Raw genomic sequence first — 20,296 nt, forward strand, 5'->3', positions numbered from 1 at the left:
TTCTCCCTTCAAAGTGACAAAATGAAGGAATTCACCCCAAAAGAAAGAGCAGGAAGAAACGACAGCCAAGGACTTAACCAACACAGATACAAACAAGATGTCTGAACCAGAATTTAGAATCACGATAATAAGAATATACTAGCTAGAGTCGAAAACAGATTAGAATCCCTTTCTGCGGAGAGAAAAGAAGTAAAAGCTAGTCAGGATGAAATAAAAAATGCTATAACTGAGCTGCAATCTTGAATGGAGGCCACTGAGGCAAGAATGGATGAGACAGAACAGAGAAGTAGCAATACAGAGGACAAAATTATAGAGAATAATGAAGCAGAAAAAAAGAGGGAGATTAAAGCATGATTTAAGAATTAGAGAAATCAGTGACTCATTAAAAAGGAACAACATCAGAATCATAGGGGTCCCAGAAGAGGAGGAGAGAGAAATAGGGGTTGAAGAGTTATATGGATAAATCATAGCGGAAAACTTTCCTAACCCGGGGAAAGACACAGTCCTCAAAATCCAGGAAGCACAAAGGACTCCCATTAGATTCAACAAAAGCCGACCATCAATCTACAAGGCATATCATAGTCAAATTCACAAAATACTCAAGCAAGGAAAGAATCATGAAAGCAGCAAGGGGAAAAAAGTCCTTAACCTACAACGGAAGACAGATCAGGTTTGCAGCAGACCTATCCACAGAAACTTGGCAGGCCAGAAAAGAGTGGCAGGATATATTCAATGTGCTGAATCAGAAAAATATGCAGCCAAGAATTATCTACCCAGCAAGGCTGTCATTCAAAATAGAGGAGAGTGAAAAAGTTTCCCAGACAAACAAAAATTAAAGGAGTTTGTGACCACTAAACCAGCCATGCAGGAAATTTTAAGGGGGACTCTCTGAGGGGAGAAAAGATGAAAAAAAAAAAAACAAATAAATAAAGACCAAAAGCAACAAAGACTAGAAAGGACCAGAGAACACCACCAGAAACTCCAACTCGACAAGAAACATAATGACAATAAATTCATATCTTCCAGTACTCACTCTAAACATCAATGGACTAAATGCTCCAATCAAAAGACACAGGGTAACAGAATGGATAAGAAAACAAGATCCATCTATATGCTGTTTACAAGAGACCCACTTTAGACCTAAAGACACCTTCAGATTGAAAGTAAGGGGATGGAGAACCATCTTTCATGCTAATGGTCACCAAAATAAAGCCAGAGTAGCCATACTTATATCAGACAATCTCGACTTTAAAATAAAGACTGTACCAAGAGATGCAGAAGGGCATTATATCATAATCAAGGGGTCTATCCACCAAGAAGACCTAACAATTGTAAACATTTATGTTCCAAATGTGGGATAGCCTAAATATATAAATCAATTAATCACAAACATAAAGAAACTCATTGATAGTAACACCATAATAGTAGGGGACTTCAACACTCCACTCACAGTAATGGACAGATCATCTAATCAAAAAATCAACAAGGAAACAATGGCTTTGAATGACACACTGGAGCAGATAGACTTAACAGATATATTCAGAACATTTCATCCTAAAGCAGCAGAATATACATTCTTCTCCAGTGCCCATGGAATGTTCTCCAGAATAGACCACATACTAGGAAACAAAACAGCCTTCAACAAGTACAAAAAGATCGAGATATTTTCAGACCACAGCGCTATGAAACTCGAAATTAACCACAAGAAAAAATCTGGAAAGATAACAAATACTTGGAGACTAAAGAACATCCTATTAAAGAATGAATGGGCTAACCAAGAAGTTAAAGAGGAAATTAACAAGTTCATGGAAGCCAATGAAAATGATTATACCACAACCCAAAACCTCTGGGACGCAGGAAAGGCAGTCATAAGAGGAAAGTATATAGCAATCCAGGCATTCCTAAAGAAGGAAGAAATATCTCAGGTACACAACCTGACCTTACACCTTAAAGAAGTGGAAAAAGAACAGCAAATAAAACCCTAAACCAGCAGAAGACAGGAAATAATAAAGATTAGAGCAGAAATTAATACTATCAAAACCAAAAATCAAACAAATAGTAGAACAAATCAATGAAACCAGAAACTGGGTCTTTGAAAGAATTAACAAAATTGATAAACCACTAGCCAGTTTGATCAAAAAGAAAAAGGAAAGGACCCAAATAAATAAAATCAAGAATGAAAGAAGAGAGATCACAACCAACACAGCAGAAATAAAAACAATAATAAGAGAATATTATGAACAATTATACGCCAATAAAATGGGCAATCTGGAAGAAATGGAAAAATTCCTAGAAACATATACGCTACCAAAACTGAAACAGAAAGAAATAGAAAATTTGAACAGACCCATAACCAGTAAAGAAATCGAATTAGTAATCAACAATCTCCCAAAAAGCAAGAGTTCAGTGTCAGATGGCTTTCCAGGGGAATTCTACCAAACATTTAAGGAAGAGTTAACACCTATTCTCTTGAAACTGTTCCAAAAAATAGAAATGGAAGGAAAACTTCCAAATCTTTCTATGAAGCCAGCATTACTTTGATTCCAAAACCAGACAGAGACCCCACTAAAAAGGAGAACTATAGACCAATTTCCCTGATGAACATGGATGCAAAAATCCTCAAGAAGATATTAGCCAACCGGATCCAACAATACATTAAAAAAATTATTCACAATGACCGACCAAGTGGGATTTATACCTGGGATGCAGGGCTGGTTCACTATCTGCAAAACAATCAACATAATTCATCACATCAATAAAAGAAAGGACAAGAACCACATGATCCTCTCAACTGATGCAGAGAAAGCATTTGACAAAATACAGCATCCTTTCTTGATATAAACCCTCAAGAAAGTAGGGAAAGAAGGATGATACTTCGAGATAGTAAAAGCCATATATGAAAAACCCAATGCTAATATCCTCCTCAATGGGGAAAAACTGAGAGCTTTCCCCCTAAGGTCAGGAAGAAGACAGGGATGTCCACTCTCGCCACTGTTATTCAACACAGTACTGGAAGTCTTAGCCTCTGCAATCAAACAACACAAAGAAATAAAAGGCATCCAAATCGACCAGGAGGAAGTCAAACTTTCACTCTTCACAGATGACATGATACTCTACGTGGAAAACCCAAAAGATTCCACCAAAAAACTTCTAGAATTGATTCATGAATTCAGCAAAGTTGCAGGATATAAAATCAATGCACAGAAATCGGTTGCATTCCTACACACCAATAATGAAGCAACAGAAAGAGTAATCAAGGAATCAATCCCATTTACAATTGAACCAAAACCCATAAAATACCTAGGAATAAATCTAAGCAAAGAGGTGAAAAATCTACACACTGAAAACTATAGGAAGCTTATGAAAGAAACCGAAGAAGACACAAAAAAATGGAAAAAGATTCCCTGCTTCTGGATAGGAAGAACAAATATTGTTAAAATGTCGATACTACCCAAAGCAATCTACATATTCAATGCAATCCCTATCTAAATGACACCAGCATTCTTCACAGAGCTAGAACAAATAATTCTAAAATTTGTATGGAACCAGAAATGACCCCGAATAGCCAAAGCAATCTTGAAAAAGAAAACCAAAACAGGAGGCATCACCATCCCGGACTTCAAGCTATACTACAAAGCTGTAATCATCAAGACAGTATGGTACTGGCACAAGAACAGACACTCAGATCAATGGAACAGAATAGAGAACCCAGAAATGGACCCAGAAATGCATGGCCAACTAATCTTTGACAAAGCGGGAGAGAATATCCAATGCAATAAAGACAGTCTCTTCAGCAAGTGGTGCTGGGAAAACGGGACAACGACATGCAAAAAAAAAAAAAAAAAAACCTGGGCCACTTTCTTACACCATACACAAAAATAAACTCAAAATGGATGAGAGACCTAAATGTAAGACAGGAAGCCTTCAAAATCTTCGAGGAGAAAGCAGGCAAAAACCTCTTTGATCTTGGCTGCAGCAACTTCTTACTCAACACATCTCCGGAGGCAAGAGAAACAAAAGCAAAAATGAACTACTGGGACCTCATCAAAATAAAAAGCTTCCGGACAGTGAAGGAAACAATCAGCAAAACTAAAAGACAACTGACAGAATGGGAGAAGATATTTGCAAACGACATATCAGATAAAGGGTTAGTATCCAAAATCTATAACTTATCAAACTCAACACCCAAAAAACAAATAATCCAGTGAAGAAATGGGCAAAAGACATGAATAGACACTTCTCCAAAGCAGACATCCAGATGGCCAACTGACACATGAAAAAATGCTCAACATCACTCATCATCAGGGAAATACAAATGAAAACCACAATGAGATACCACCTCACGTGTGTCAGAATGGCTAACATTAACAACTCAGGCAACAACAGATGTTGGCAAGGATGCAGAGAAAGAGGATGTCTTTTGCATTGCTGGTGGGAAGGCAACTTGGTGCAGCCACTCTGATATCCCTGTGGCCATAATCTTGGGACCAAAAGGGCATATAAAAAGTCACCTTAACTAAGGCTTAATCTCTTGGAATCTCAATTTCTCTTCCTGCAAAGTGGGGATGATAATAGTGTCCACCTCATAGAATTGGGGATTCGAAGTGATGATCTCAGGAAGTCCTGTACCATGCTGGCAAAGCTGACTCAGAAAATGGGGCTGCCATTTTGAGGAAAACAGTATAGAGGTTCCTCAAAAAATTAAAAATAGAACTACCCTATTACCCAGCAATTGCACTACTAGATATTTATCCAAGGGATACAGGTATGCTTTTCCAAAGGGACACATGCACCCCAATGTTTATATCAGCACTGTCAACAATAGCCAAAATATGTAAAGAGCCCAAATGTCCATAGGCAATCAAAAAGAATGAAATCTTGCCATTTGCAACTACATGGATGGAACTAGAAGGTATTATGTTAATTGAAATTAGTCAGAGAAAGACAAATATCATATGACTTCACTCATGAGGACTTTAATACACAGAACAGATGAACACAAGTGAAGGGAAGCAAATATAATATAAAAACAGGGAGGGGGACAAAACATAAGAGACTCTTAAATGTGGAGAACAAACAGAGAGTTACTGGAGGGGGTGTGGGATGGGGATGGGCTAAATGGGTAAGGAGCATTAAGGAATCTGCTCCTAAAGTCATTGTTGCACTATATGCTAACTAATTGGGACGTAAATTTAAAAAATAAAATTAATTAAATAAATAAATAAATAAATAAATAAATAGTTAAAGTGATAAATTTTCTGTTATGCGTATTCTACCACAATTTTTTAATGGTTAAAAAGAAAAAAAAGGCAAACAAATCAGACACACTTGAAGGCTTGATCTAGTCTACCAGCCTGTGGTCTCTGAGCAGTTTTTTAAGCTTCTATCTGGAGGTTCAGGGGCATTAAGGTGGGGGGGGGGGGTGGCCAGTCTGGGAATGTGTAACACTGGCAGGGCCTTGGGAGTGTGGAGGCCACTGCTCCAGGCACATCCACAAAAGGGGAGGGGAGCTATAGCATGTGGCCCGGGGCTATAGTTGCCAACATCAGGGAGGGTCATCCAGACCAGCCACGGTCTCTCTCCTGTTGCCAGACCAAGACCAGTGGCCTCTGTGGCTTGGGTCCTCCTGAGCACTGAGGACCTGGGCCCGCGTGCTCCCCACAAGGAGCACGGTGGGCTCCTGGTAAATACAGCTATCGCCATCTGACACTTATCAGTGCATAAGCCTCAAAAGACTCCCACCGCCCCCAACAAGCCCAGGTTCCAACAGTGATAATGGCAGCCCCATTTCCTGAGTCAGCTTTGCCAGCATGGTACAGGACTTCCTGAGATCATCACTTCGAATCCCCAATTCTATGAGGTAGACACTATTATCATCCCCACTTTGCAGGAAGAGAAATTGAGATTCCAAGAGATTAAGCCTTAGTTAAGGGGGCTTTTTATATGCCCTTTTGGTCCCAAGATTATGGCCACAGGGATATCAGAGTCACCAAGGATAATTTGGAGGTTGCCAAGGACTTGGTTTAAAGTGTTTTCAAGTCTGACCGCGAACTCTGACATGGTTCAGAGTGGGGTGGGGTGAGGTGAAAGCCTTAGTTAAGCAGCTTGCTCAAGGTCACCTGACCACTAAGTGGTGGACCTAGGATTAAACTTGGGTCTGAGTGACCACCCCCACTACAGGGCCCTCAAACTCAACTACTAGGCTACCCTGCCTTTCAGGAACAGCCACACCCAGAAGGCAAGTCTGGAAAAGGTTGGGAATAAGGCACCATGGCAGTGAGGCAGAGTGTCCCCCACTGATGGGCTTTTCTTCTTAGAGGAGGAGGAAGGTCAATCTGTGTCAAACCACAGTGAGGCAGACAGAAGACCAGAGCACACAGAAGTAATACCTCACGAGGCAATAGCACTTTACAGTTTATCACCCATTTTTCTGTCCAGTCTCACAATTGATCTGTCCAATAACCATGAAGCAACATTGATTAGTCCCAGTTTAGAGAATGGTAAACGAAGGCTCGGAGAGGAAGTCATTTCCTACCGCCGCACAGCTAGCGAGTGGCACAGCCAGGACTAGAACCCTGTTTGTGTGGTTCCAAATCCAAAACTCTTCCCAGTAAAGATGGCGGTGCTGGCAGCAACAACCACAATACTGGATCATCTCATCAGGTGCTTTTATGTCCACTTGACAGATGAGGAAACTGAGGTGCAGAGTGGTAATTAACCAGCCCAAGGTCCCACAGCTGAAACTGTGTAGTGTCCAAAGTCAGGATTTGAACCTGGCTCCCGGCCCATATGGTTGAACATAGCTCCACAGAGTCGGACCTTCCAGGGACCTGGAATTTCAGGTGCACCCCCTGAAGTTTTCAGAAAAGAGCTGGCAGTCAGAAGTTCAAGGATAAAGCCTGAGCAAAGACGGAGAACCATTCTGAATTCTCTCAATCATCCAGAGGGGCTGGGGATGGGAGAGGACAGGGGCTGGGGATATCTGCAGACCTGGGGGCACAAAGACCACAAAAAAGCCAAGATCCTTCACCTTCAACTTCCCCTCTAAAAAGTAAGCCAACTTTGCTAATGAAAGGGAAAAAATGTTTTTTTTTTAATTCATTTAAAGTCACAAAAAGCCACACATGGTTATGATTTCATTTACATGAAATGTTCAGGAAAGGCAAGTCCACACAAACAGAAAGCAGATCTGCGGTTGCCAGGGGTTGTGGGGGGAGGGGGAAAGGAGGGTGACTAGGCTTTTTTAGGGTAATGAAAATGTTCTGACATTGGATGATGGTGATGGTGGTATCACCATCTCAATATACTTAATATATTTAAATTGTGCACCTTAAAGGGGTGAATTGTATGGTATGTGAGTTATATTTCAGTAAACCTCTTTAAAAAAAAAAACTTATTTCAAAAATTAACTGCCTGGACAGTCTATCTTGGAGAAGGTCAAGGAAGGAAGAGCTGCGGATAAGCTCTTGCCACGGGCCAGGCGTGCCCTGTGGGGTGGGCCCTGGACGAGCCCCCAGTCCCACAGGGCTACCCAAGCTTTGGTTCTGCCCCTATATCTTGCTCCTCCTGCCACAGTCCCTTTGCACAGACTATTCCCTTAGCTCAGAACCCCCTTCCTCTGCTTTGTGCCAGACCTTGGCTCCAGCACCACTTTCTCAAGGAGGCTGTCCCTGACCTCCCCGCCAGGCCCTGATGTCCCTCACAAAGGCCTCTGGTACAAGCCCTCATGCCCTGTGTGTGTGCCCACCTGCAGAGCCCTTGTCGCTCTTCTAACTTCACATGGGTACATGTAACAAATGTCTGTCCTCCCTTAGACCATAGCCTCCACAGGCCAGAGCACACCTGCCCACCTGGACATCCCCAGTGGTTAGCCTGGTGCCCAGGGCACACCGCGCACTCAGCAAACAGCTGAGGGAGAGAGGCAGGCAGGCACCGAAGGAAGCAACAGTGACACAAAGCTAGTGTATCACCCTGCCTAGAAGAACCCCTGAGAGTGAGGCAGACAGGCCCAGAGGCAGCAAACAACGGGGTCAGTGTATGAAGGAGACACAGGGCACTAGGGATGCCCCAAGGAGGCCCACCTAGCCCAGCAAGGAACAAGTGGTCAGAACAGATAGTTCCGGAGAAGAGGATACATCCGTAAGCTGGGGGAAAAATCCTACATTAAAAAATGCATAGGGGCGCCTGGGTGGCTCAGTGGGTTAGGCATCTGACTCTTGATTTCAACTCAGGTCATGATCTCACGGTTCATGAGATCGAGCCCTGCATCAGGCTCCACGCTGACAGCATAGAGCCTACTCAGGATTCTCTCTCACTCTCTCTCTGCCCCTCCCCTGCTCCCTCTTTCTCCCTCCCTCTTTAAAAAATAAAAATTAAAAATGCATAAAAAGAATCTGCTGCTCCCTGGAACTGAGAACAAGTCACAGTATTCTGTGATGTCTCCCCAAGCAAAAGGTCCACATGGTGGGTAACCACAGAGTAAGAACTTGGCTCCAGCTGAAGGCGGGCCCGTCAACAGAGAGTCCTGGGCCCACAGCTCAGGGCACAGATCCAAGGCAGAGATGATGTAGAGAGAGGGTGGGGGGACCTTGGGGAAGTGGGAAAGTTCAGACAGACACAAAAGACAGACACTGGCCATGGGTGTGGGGAGCTGAACCTCTGGAAAGGGGCCTCGGGGTCCACGTGCAAGTGGGGAAGGAGGGCCCACGGTCAGTCCCACAGGGCATGCAGCCGAGGTCCCGAATGTCCTGACCAGCCGAGGAAGGAGACAGCACTCGCCAGCATAAACCTGAGGCCCTCCCTGGCTTCCAGAGTCTGAATGCTTCTCCTCCCACAGGCACTCACACCAGCCTCTCCTTTCCTACCGGTTTTCCCTGGGGTGACCACTGCAGTGACTTTTGTCCACTTGGACTGCCCAGTCCAAGGCACCAAATAAGATGGGGTGGACTCGGCACCGGCCTGAGGGCTGGGAGCGACCCCGTACCTCCCTGCTTCCCTCACATCTACACACACAGCCTGTCACTCCTGGAGAGGCACGTCCTGGCCCCCCGGAACCACGAGGAATGGGGCACAAGGATGAGCAGGATGGGAGACCCAGGCCTCTGACTCTTGCCACCTTGCCCCCTCATGCATTCCTGAGCCGAGAGAGGAGATCCTATCTGTCCATCACGTCGGCCGCCCGGTGGGTTGGTTCCGGGCGGCCCACGCAGTGTCCTCTGATCTGCTCCACGGGGGGGAGTGGCCTCTGCCCATCCCATCCTCCCCAGGTACCTGATTCTGCAGCTGGGTGGATGTGGCTTGCTGGTCACTGTCTCGGAGGGCCAGCCTCTCCTGTAGGGCTGCCAGCTCCTCCTGTAGCCGGGCTTTCTCCTCCTGCAGCTGGGACATGGCCTCCACCATCCTATGCACCATGGGGGCTGCACCTGGTGGCCCCGCCAGGCTCGAGCACCTCCCGCTGCCAAAGAGCCGCCCACCTATGAGCAAAGTAGTGGCCGATCAGAAAGGACAGCAGAGGACCCACCCTGGATGAGGAGAGGGGGCCCGTCACGGCAGGGCAGACCGTCAGGGATGGGGAGGGGATGCAAGCCAGCGGGGCGAGGGCTGGGGGCGGCAGCGGCGTGGGTTGGCCGGGGCAGGCCCTGGAGGAAGCCGCTTCAGCGGGCAGCTTCTGGGAGACAGAATTGCCTGGATAAGGACTGAGGCAAGAGACTTTCGCCCTAGACTCCCTTCAAAGTATGTGTCCGAGGTCTGATGGGCGATACCCTCCCTGTGGCCAGGCCGCAAGGAATCGCAGCTGAGAAAGACATGCCTTCTGGCAACAGCTGATTAAGAGTCCGGGGTTCTCTCCCCAGAAAACACTATTCTTGGGGGAAAACGTGATTTCTTTAAACCCCAAACCCCCTCTAGAGTACAGAAGAGAGGCAGAGGCTCCCCAGCCTGTGCCCTGACCTCTGCAGGGAGTGGTCACCTGCACACAGAGAAGGGGCAAGGGGAGGGTGTGCGTGTGCAAGGGGCAGCCAGACCAGGACGCACAGAGACAGATACAGCATGTGAGCAGGAACACAGCCAGGCCCGCTCTGGGGCCGACACCTGCGCTGAGCACAGGGACTGCACAGGCACGACAAAGTGATAAATACCAGCGGGAGAGGGTGGTACCTCAGCCTGAATCCTCCTCCTCCCACGGCCTTCCACTGTCCTGTCACCAGGAGCAGGAGAGAAACAGACAGACTGACGGAAGGACAAAGACAGAATCAAGGGCCACGATGTGCCAATAGGGCTTGGGATGCCTGTCATAGCTTGCCTGGAGGATACCAAGAACGCTCATGGTCTCTGCAGGTGGGGAGCAGGGGGTGTGCAGGAGTGGGGTAGAGGAGAGGCTCTGAAGGCAGGAGATCTGCCTCTCCCCTTGGGCAGCCTGAACTGGGACCCAACCAAAGCCCCAGGAGGCAGAAAGAAGGGTCCAAGGTGTGACAAGTGGCACCTGCTGTCTCCAAGCCTCCAGTCTGAGGGCAGCCAGGCTTCGGGGCTCCCCCACGCTACATCCCAGGAGCCAGAGCCCTATGGGGCAGGACTGGAGGACCTCCAGACTCTGCACCTGAAGTCACACACCCTGCTGGCAGCTTCAACCCACCGGGAGGCAGCAAGTGCGCTCACTGAGACTTCAGAGAAGCCACAATAGAGTTTCCGGGCTGGGTGGGATGTCACAGCCCTGCTCCCAGGAGGGTAGACCCTGAGGGATCTCTCAAGAGGGCAAGTAAAGCACACACGGGCTGGCTTTTCCCTTCCTCACAATCCCTTGGAATAGCTTCGACTCGAGACCCTCTGGAGAGCTGGAGCAGGCTCAGTTACCGGTTGGCTAGTGGCCCTGGCAGTGTGGCCTGCATGTGACACAGCATGCATATCATACACAGTTGGCCAAGCTTCTGCTATCTGTTCTAGAGAGAGTGAGGTCAGGTGGATGCTTCCAGGCCTGCACACGAGGCTGCCATGAGCAGCATGTGACCAGCGTGGCCCTCAGCCCTTTGCAGACTGCCATGGTGTGGTGGGGAACACACCAGGGCTCTAGGTCCTGAGAGCTCGCTCTGCCACCTGGGAGATGGGGGTGTGGGGAGGGGGGGCTTGGGGGTCTTCCTTTGTGAAGTGGGGACAATGGTCCCAGTGAGGCAACCTTGGGAAAGGAGCCTGGGATCCATGAAGGAGGCATAGAAGTGAGTGAGCGTCATCCCACAGACCATAGGGCTGGAACAAGACACAGAATAGTCCTTCTCGTCCAGGACACTCGGAAGGTTCTGAGACGCCCTTGGAGCCCACACGGGGGTTCATCCTGACCCCAGCAGAGGGGCACAGCCAGGGGAGCTGAAACAGGGCCTAGAGAGCACTTGCTAGGGGAGAAAAGACCTTGAAGAAGCTAAGGGAAGGCCAGAGGAGGGAGGGAGAGGTGAGGTCAAAGAGGCACTTGGGGGCCAGGGAGTGAATGGGACTTGGCCCTGAGAAGGCCACATGCCTCTCAGCGGGTCGGATGTCAGTGCAAGTTTTAAAAGAGAGCATGCCTCAGAGACCCTGCCTGCTCACTGTGCCTTAGGCTCAGGAAGACGGAAGTCTGGCCCCAGCCCCACTGACAAGGCTCAGTCCACCCCCTTGACAGAAACTGGTCTCTCTCTTCTCCACAAACTGGGAGAGCCGATCTGACTGGCTGGACAGCTCACCCCTTCCCAAGTCCTGTCTGCCCACACCTCAGCCAGACCCCAACACCTGTCCCTGAATGCCAGACAGGCGACTGCAGCTCTGGGACAACCCCAGAGAAGGGAGTGGCTCCTTCCACCACACAGCAAGTTCAGAAACACAGATCAACCCCTGGTGACGGGAGGAAGAGAACAGGGGAAAGACCAGCTGCTTTTTCTCCACACAGTCTTGGACTTCCTTTTGGGCTCCTGAGGATGCTTTTTCCCCAATTACTGAGCTCAGGTTTCCCTGAGCTGGAGAAGCCCCACAAAGGGGGTCCATAGAATCTTCCAGAACCAGTCATCCTGGTCAGAGAAGAATGGAGCCACCGGCTCCTCGACCCTGGCCTTGAGGGAGCAGAGCAAAGCCCTGTCCTAGAGCCTCTGGGTCCCTGACGCATCCACAGATAAAGGGGATGGGGTCAGGCTTCTCTCCACAGGCCGTGGCGTCTTTGAGGCTGCCACCCTTGGCCTGCTTTTGACAAGCACTGGGGAAAAGACAAAAAGCAGGGAAACTCAACCCCAGCCCACACGGGCCAAAGCCTCTTATCACTGGTGGGGCCCTACGGGCAGTGGGAGGAGGGTATCCCTGGAGTGGGATGGGCAGGCCGGGGTCTCTGAGTTCCACGTCAAGGTGGCCAGGCATTGGCTGGGCCACCTCCAGGTGAGGAGGACAGGGTGTGAGGACAGTCCAAATGCCACAGCAGCCTCCCTGCCAGTGCCAGCTTTAGCGAGGGCTATTCCAGGTTGGCGGGCAGACCTCCTTTACCTGTTTTCTCTACATTCATGGCGCCACCAGCTTCCTGGGCCTCCCGGTCCCGCCTGGGGCCCGGCGCCTGCCTCTTCAGGAGCTTCTCTTCTTTCGTCCCCTGACTCTTGTTCTCGCACCCCTTGTCCAGCAGGGCTTGCTGCCAAGACACAACCAGAATCCTCACGTGAAGGGGACTACAGGCGGGAGGGGACCCCCTTGAGCCTGCGGATGGTGTGCTCCTGGAGCTGGGAGCATCCCGGGCACAGGGACCCAGCCCTTGCTGTGTGAGTGGGTGAGGACAATGAGGCCTGGGGTCTGGAAGGAAATGTGCCCAGATGCCACGACAGGACAGTGGCAGTGCATTCTCTTGGCCCCCATTCGGCAGCCAGCTATCTGCACCGGCAAAGAAGGTTCTGGGGCACTTAGAAGTTCTCAGGTGAAGCTCACTGGGCTGTCCCTGCAGGCTCTGTGGGGCGGGAGTCACCAGTGCAGCAGCCTACTTGCTGCGGGCCCACAGCCCCACCATTCACAGGGCTGTCCAGCCCCACCAGGCACACGGCAATCTCAGGGCAACACCCGCCGCGACGTCAGCTGCCCCCAGCTCGAGACTGCCAAGAGGGGGGCACACAAATCCGCACAAGCAGGGGAAGCCCATGCCCCCCATCTCCTGGTCAAGGAGAATCCGAGGCCAAGAAGGAGGAACAGACAGGTGGACAGGCAGGGAGAGAGAGAAGGGAGGGGCAGAAAGAGTCATCTGGAGACGATCACCTGCAGCTCACACAGAAAGACATCCAAAGCAAGCCGCAGAACCGCATGCAAAGTGCAATCCCATTTGAGGATAAGAGAAATAAAACAGGCCTTGAAAAAAATCTGGGGAACTGTATAAACAATGGTTGTCTCTGGCAGGTCAGGTGACGCAGCAACTAGGAGGAGAAACGTGCATCATTTAAACTTTTGGGGGAGTAAAAAGAAACTAAGAGAATGTGGGGGAAAAGGGCAAAGAGTCCTTACATTTCACTTTGAACCTATTTTTAGCCTTATAAGCATCTACAGTGTTCTGTTTTGTTTTTTTAATGTCAATAGAAATTATCTGGGAAGGGGCATTACAGACACATTTTTTTTTTTTTTGAGTTTTATTTATTTAAGTCATCTACACCCAACAGGGAGCTCGAACTCACAACTCCAAGATCAAGAATTGCACGCTCATGCGACTGAGAGCCAGCCGGGTGCTCCTACAGACACGTTTTTGGTGTCTTTGTGCCCACTGTATTGGAAACAAAAGACAAACGTTCTGTCTAAAAGAACGTTCTGAGTCCAGAGTCGGCAAGAGCTGGGTGTGAAACATGGCTGCGCCTCAGGTGAGCTGTGTGGCTCTGGGCAAGTTACTTACCTTCTCTGAAGCTTCATTTTCCCCATTCCTACAAGAGAAACAGTACTAGCCCCCTGATGCCACTGGTGTGAAGGGGAACTGCAGGAACTGTGCAAAGTCCTCAAAGCCTCTGGCACACAGAAAGGGCTCGATATCAGGTAGCCACTAGCATTGTACTTTTTCTGCACTCTTCCTTTTTTTTTTTTTTAACTTTTGTAACCCCGAATCCAATAAACAGAATGGAAAAGCGGAAAAGAGCAACATCAGCAGCCTCGTTCACCGTCTCTGACTCCCTCTCTCTCGACCTCACCTTCTACTTGAGAAGGGAGGGTGGCGAGCACAGTCTCTCATATGTAGGAAAATCCCCCCCCCCCGACTTTATTTTGTCCCCACCCTTTGACCAACTGCCACACCATCACGAGCAGGCTTGTCAGTGGTGGCGGCAATGGCAGCAGCTGGAAGTTTCCAATTGCCGACCAGAGCAAAGGTCACGCTATTTCTGGCCTGGTGGCCAAGCCACAGGAAGGGCAGCCGGGACGCCAGGGGGGTTGGGGATTTCTGCAGCACCTTCAGAGGGAGCATCTCAGGTTTTAACTACTTGAGAGGCTGGGGCAGGGGGGAGGTTCACTAAGCCTACCTGCTCACCCCACAGTGCCCGGGTCCCTCCTTCAGCCCCACATCCCTGTCCTCGAAGCAAACTATAAACACAATGGAGCTTCATGGGGGCCCAGAAGGACACCAACATGGAAACTGGTTGCTTACAGGAGCTCCTCACAGATTCTCAGCAGATCTGCTGACCCCAGGACTCAGCAGCAACCACAACCCAACACCCCATAATCAAAATTCAAGAACAGAGCCACCGCCCAACTCAAGGCAGCCGGTTTCTGACCACCTCCCGATTTAACTACCAATGGCTCAACTCAGAGGAAAAACAAATGGCTTCTCCAGTTTCTTTAACTGTTCCCACACCAGACCTGCTTTTCTTGCAGACCTTAACATAAAAGAAGGACTGTTTGGTTCGGTTTGCAGATGAACCACACAAGAAGGGCCAAGAAAAGCCTTGAAGCCCAAGACTGCTCCTGAAGCCACATCAAGCTTTGGGCCACATTCAGATCAGGACTTGGGGCCACATGCCGCCCAGGCCCAGGACTTTCATCTGCATGAGGGAGGATATGCCCTCAAAGGGCACCTGGGTTTCCCCTCCCTCCTGCCCCCCATGTGCCCATGTCCCTTCAAAGTGAGCCCTCTTGTGTGCAATCTTTCTTGGGCAGGGAGCTTTGCAACCCGCCCAAGTGACTCTGGTCATTCATCCTCCATCACTGTGTCAATGGTCCTTGTCCAGTTTGCATTCATACACTTGTGATCACTTGATTATTTTGTGGCACGCCTGCCAGGCTATCAGGTCTATTTCTCCGCTGGGTTATGGGCCAGCACCTAGCGCAGAGCCTGGCACAGAAGAGGCACTTCATAAATATCTGTATTCCTTTAAAAAGTGCAGTGCCTATGCCATCCTTAAATTATTCAAAGCCACAGTTGTGAGAATGCATCGATATTTAAGTAGCTCATTGCAACCAGAAATAATACAGAGCACCAGTTAGATAACCTATGGTAAACCCTGAAGTAGAATATTATGAAGCAGTTCAAAAGAATGGGGTAGTTCTCTGTATACTGACATGCATGAAGAAATCACCAGATTTCCTGTCGAGGGAAAGAGCTAGTCACAAAATAATTTGTAAAAATAAATAATAAAATTGTATAAATATAATTAAGTGATTATATAGGAAAGATGCATAAACACCAAACTCTTAATAGTGGATTTCTCAAAAGATGCAGGACTGGAAAAAACATTCAGCTTCGAGATGTTATATCCCTGTGTGAATTCTTTTATACCATACGTTATCGAGCACGTCATGCTTAGCTATTCAGATCCCCGCTTGCTGTGGGACCAGTAGCAAGTTACATAACCTCTCTGGGCCTCCATTACTTCATCCATACACCTCCAATAAAACAGTAGCTGTGTCTTGAGATTGTTACGAGGACCATGAGTACTAATGTGAGCTATATAATACATGGCACCGGTGCCTGGTTCAAAACCAGTGTTCCATAAATAGCAGCTATTATTACTATCATTATGTATGATCTCTACAACCAAATATACAAATATATATAAAATTTGTCTTTTGAAAGTCAGTTGGTGATAACTGCGAGAGAAAAGAATCCAAGTTTTGGCAAAGTCCTCTGTCTGGCTTTGGATCCTCACGTTAAATAGGAAATACAAGTATTGCCCCACGGACAAACATGCTGAGTAGGAATTAACGGCTACCCCAAAACCTGCCTGTTTTCCTAAGAGCTTCTCAGCGAAGGCCCCGCAGTTCTCACTTTAACGCCTCAGCCAGGGCGTGGCTGAAAGCTTTCTGTCATCTGCTCTGCGATTTTCCCTGAGATAACCCAGTAAAGCAAACTGCTCCATCCGGGCTCTGCGTGCTGAGAAGCTTACCAAGGCAGGTCCCCGGCTCTCTCTCAGTGCTTGCTTCCCCAGAGAGCCTGCTGGGGACCCCGCTGCCGGGAGCTCAGAGGGCGAAGACACATCAGCCTGGCTTGGGCCCTCACCTTCCCGAAGGCCCCAGTGCTTACCTGCACGGTCAGGTAGAGCCTGTGGGGGCTCCCAGGGCCGGCCCAGTCCACACTGAGGGCCCGGCACTGAGCTAGGGCCGGGCGAGCTGCGCTTCGGGCACTGGAGTCCTCGTCACCGCTGACTGGGGTATCTTTTCCACGCCCTGTTCCGGGACAGAGAGTATGGGTAAGATGCTAGGCCCCCGGCTGAAGACCGCTGGCCAGGGCCCTGGCTGAGTTCTGCTTCCCCACACTCCGGGCCGGCCCAGGCGCGGCCAGCAGGGACTCACACGCCCTCACACGCCTGACCTACTCAGAGGGAAGGCCTGGCACCAGGCAGGGGCTGTGCTCCTTTCTTCCCAAAAGCCACCCCAAGCTTCTCCTCAGGAAGGCACCCAAGGCCTCCGGGGCAGGAGGGGTGCTCCCCGCACTCCACAGTGGATTCTGGGGCTGGCGCTCGTTCATGAACACCCTCTACAGAGAGCAGCAAAGGGAAGCCGACACCAACCTGGCTGTGCCAACCTTCACAGGAGGTACACCCCAGGGCTGTGGTTTTATTACCAAGGCTGCCTCTAGGTGGCAATTTCTCCCCTGCCTTCATAAAGACCAACCCCACACCGGGTGGCCTGGTCCCTGCAGCCTCCAAAAGCATCTTCGGGACCAGCTAAAGCACATCCCCTTGAGCCTCTGACACACTGCCTCCCTCACTGGATGGGGGAAAGAGCTGAGTGGGGTATGGGTATCCCATGCACCCCACCTCAACCCCCCACCACAGCTCGTGAGGTGGGATGGGATGGGAAAGGGGGTGCACCTCACAGGGGCAAGCTGCAGAGCCACCGCGCTGGGGGGTAATGATATCCTGGGCCAAGCGCTTCCGAGTCCTTAATGCCCTTCCCGATCCTCAGTTTCTTTGTCAAGAATATGGGGATAAGGAACCAAGCTCATAGTCCCGTGGTGAGGGTTAAACGGAATGACACATGTAAAACGCTCACTCTGTGCCAGGTACACAGAAAGTGGCCACAAATGCAGGCCGTCAGGACCACAACTGAGAAGGGTTAATAACATGACCAGGGTCACGCTGACCCAGTATTCCAGTCCCATGTGCTGACCCACCACCCTCTGTTTGACTATCCCTCTGAAGGTAGTGATAAGAGTGGGGGTGGAGACAGAGGGGCTGGGGTGAGCAGGGGAGGGGGGGAACCAAGCTGGCTGGAACCCTACTCAGTGGCAGGCACTCTGCTTAGCATTTCACACACAGGATTTCATTTGACCTTTGTCTTAAATTTTCAAAGTGGCTAAGTCTGTATCTTCATAATACTCATTTATATGCGTGCATGCGCACATACACAAGATTGGAAGGAACTATAGAAAATGTTCACTAACGATCTTGTAGGTAATTTTTATTTTCTTTTTTATACTTTTTCTGGGGTTTTCTGTGTTCTTGATTTTTCAAGGGTTTTTTTTAGTGTTCTAAGGAACCTGTTTTCGTCTTTTGCTTCTTGTTTTCTTTTTGCTCTTTTCCTTTTTTTTTTTTAACCAGAAAAGCAATACTCATTCATATTATATTTGTAATCCTTAGGAAAACCTTGTGGAGTACATCTTCATCCCCTTCCAGACAATTGAGGCTATCTGACCCAAGAGCCCAAGCTTTTTCCAGAGACCCCCCCGGGGCCATCCCCAGCCTCACCGTCCCCTACAGAGAAACTCTGTAGAGTATCACTCTGGCTGCCATCAGTGGCACAAAGTGGTGGGAGAGAAGGAACTGAACAGGAGTTTGCTGTGTGCCCTCTCTGGGCCTCAGTTTCCCCTTCTGTACATCAGAGGGTTTGGATCTGATGGCCCAGAGGGAATTTGCTAGTTCAGACAGGCTGGTAATCTAACCCTCTTCCTCTGGGGGTCAGAACAACAGACAGCAAGCCTCTGAAGACATCTTGACTGAAGACCCCTCTGTCCCTCCACACTTCCAGGATGACTTGCCCCAGCTCAGCTCAGGAGACAGTCATGGGGCAGTGCGCCAGACCCGATGATCCAGTCCGCATTGGAAATCAGAGGTGCCTCACTTATTGGCGTGTGAGGCACCAGGGGACATGACCCAGAAAGAAGGACACTCCCCCAAGGGGCAGCAGGGGTCCAGACTCAAACTCCTTCACTGCCCACTTGCTGTCGGGGCCCCCACAGGATCCGCCCCAGATGGCACCTGAAACCCAGCGCATGGCACCCAAACTCCGCGGGGCCACGCTCCGGCGCGGCTTCGGTCCGCTCCTCACGTCCCCCGCGGGCGGGCCGGCCGCGATCAGGTGTCAGTGCCGCGCCGGGCACCGGGCTGCCACTTCACCTACCTTGTTTACCAGCTGTGGGCAGAAACCGGAGGGAGACCGCAAGCGCTCGGCCAAGGACCAAGGACGGGCCGCCCGCGCAGCGCCCCGACCCGGCTGGCCGGAGATCGCGTGGTTTGGGCGGCGTTGTCCCCCGACTCCAGCGACCGCGTTGAAGTTTAACTCGGCGTCCAGGACCTCTCTTTACAGGCGGGCGCGGGGCAGGAGCGCCGGCGAGATTGACGCCCCGACTCTGACTCCGCGCCGGCCCGCGGGCTGCCGGGCACCCTGTAATTACCTGACAGCTCTGACTGAGCCTAGGAACTTGCGAGAAAGCCCGGCCTCATCGCTGCTATCTGGAGGAAGGAAGGGAAATAAAGAGGCATTTTAAAAATGCGGACTCACCAGTTCTCAACCTCCCCGGGCCGGTGTGTGGGAAAGGGCGGGCGGCCGGGCTGACGGGGGCGGGGCGAGCCATCCCGGGCTCGGGCTCCCGGGCCCGGCCCACTCTCCACAGGCCGCGCAGCGAGGGCGTGGCTCCCAGGTTCCACGGCCGGCGAGACGGGACCATGGCCCGGGGCTCAGCGGCCTCGTCGTCGGGGCGCCGGGCAGCCTGAGGACAGAACAGGGGAGGCGAGACTAAGCGGGCTGGCCGGCACCCCGGGGGGGCGGGGTGCAGATCGGAGCCCGCCATCCGCAACAGGGTCACCTGTTACCCAGAAGGGCAGCCCCGACTGCAATTCCACCCCCGACCCCTCCCGCCATCCCACCCCAAAGATCCCCGGGGCTTGTGGGATAAAACAGACAGAACACGGCACCATTTCGGGGTGGTTTTTTTTTCCAAGTAGGAGGCTCAGAGGTGGGTGAGGAGCCCGTCAGGTGTGTCTGCGGCACACTGTGGAGACCTCACATCTCAGCCCCTCCACGGGAAGCCTGGCAGCCTCCACCAGGTCACAGCCCCACAAGGAGGAAGCAAAAGTCAACAGCATCTCCATAAACGTAATCAGACCGGGCCTGACTGTGGCCAGTGACAAGCTAAGCTTATATACATCAAATTCTTTTACAGGCCACTCATTCATGTATTCAACTAGCCTTCACTCTGTGGCTACAACTTGGCAGGCAGTAAGAGGCAAAGATTCATTCCTTCTTCATTTAATAATTATTTATCTGGTGTCTGCTGTGTGTCAGACACCTACCAGGGGTCCTCTTTGATCTGGAGAGATGGGGCCTCAAAGCTCCCTGTCAGGAGGGTGGTAAGCACTTCAACAAACCTTCACAATCAGAACAGGAATGCAGGGAAGCACCAGGTGGTATGGGAGAATGGGGGGCAGGGGGTGGGGAGCACTGGTCTGGACAGAAAGCCCCAGAAGTCCCTCACGAACTGAGCAATAGACAGGACAGACTTTTAAGCATTCACTACACGAGTCTTTATGGAGCACCTATCGTGTGGCAAAGCAGCTGTGAGGGCATTTAAAGTACCAAGCTACAGTCCCAGACTCAGACAGTGATGCCGTTAACAGAAGAAGTC

At 50.1% G+C, this 20,296-nt stretch overlaps 1 protein-coding gene across 2 annotated transcripts in view; it reads right to left on the reverse strand.

The window, feature by feature from the left end:
* Positions 1-19,372, reverse strand: part of KIFC3 (kinesin family member C3) — a 39,339-nt gene extending 19,967 nt beyond the window's left edge. Inside the window, exons 1-4 of one of the 2 annotated variants that reach the window (XM_047078492.1) lie at positions 19,174-19,372; positions 16,475-16,617; positions 12,490-12,628; positions 9,271-9,473 (exon numbers count right to left, since the gene is read on the reverse strand). In XM_047078492.1, the coding sequence (XP_046934448.1) occupies positions 9,271-9,473; positions 12,490-12,628; positions 16,475-16,617; positions 19,174-19,339 (651 nt within the window). In that variant the 5' untranslated portion in view covers positions 19,340-19,372. The remainder of the gene's footprint in view (positions 1-9,270; positions 9,474-12,489; positions 12,629-16,474; positions 16,618-19,173) is intronic. The other variant, XM_047078493.1, reaches the window with a different exon arrangement.
* Between the last annotated feature and the right edge of the window lie 924 nt (positions 19,373-20,296).

The sequence above is a fragment of the Lynx rufus genome, unplaced genomic scaffold (genome assembly GCF_022079265.1).
Source record: "Lynx rufus isolate CCGP_SWC_20201006 ecotype Redwood Valley unplaced genomic scaffold, mLynRuf1.p SCAF_16, whole genome shotgun sequence".
Classification (NCBI taxonomy): Eukaryota; Metazoa; Chordata; class Mammalia; order Carnivora; family Felidae; genus Lynx; species Lynx rufus.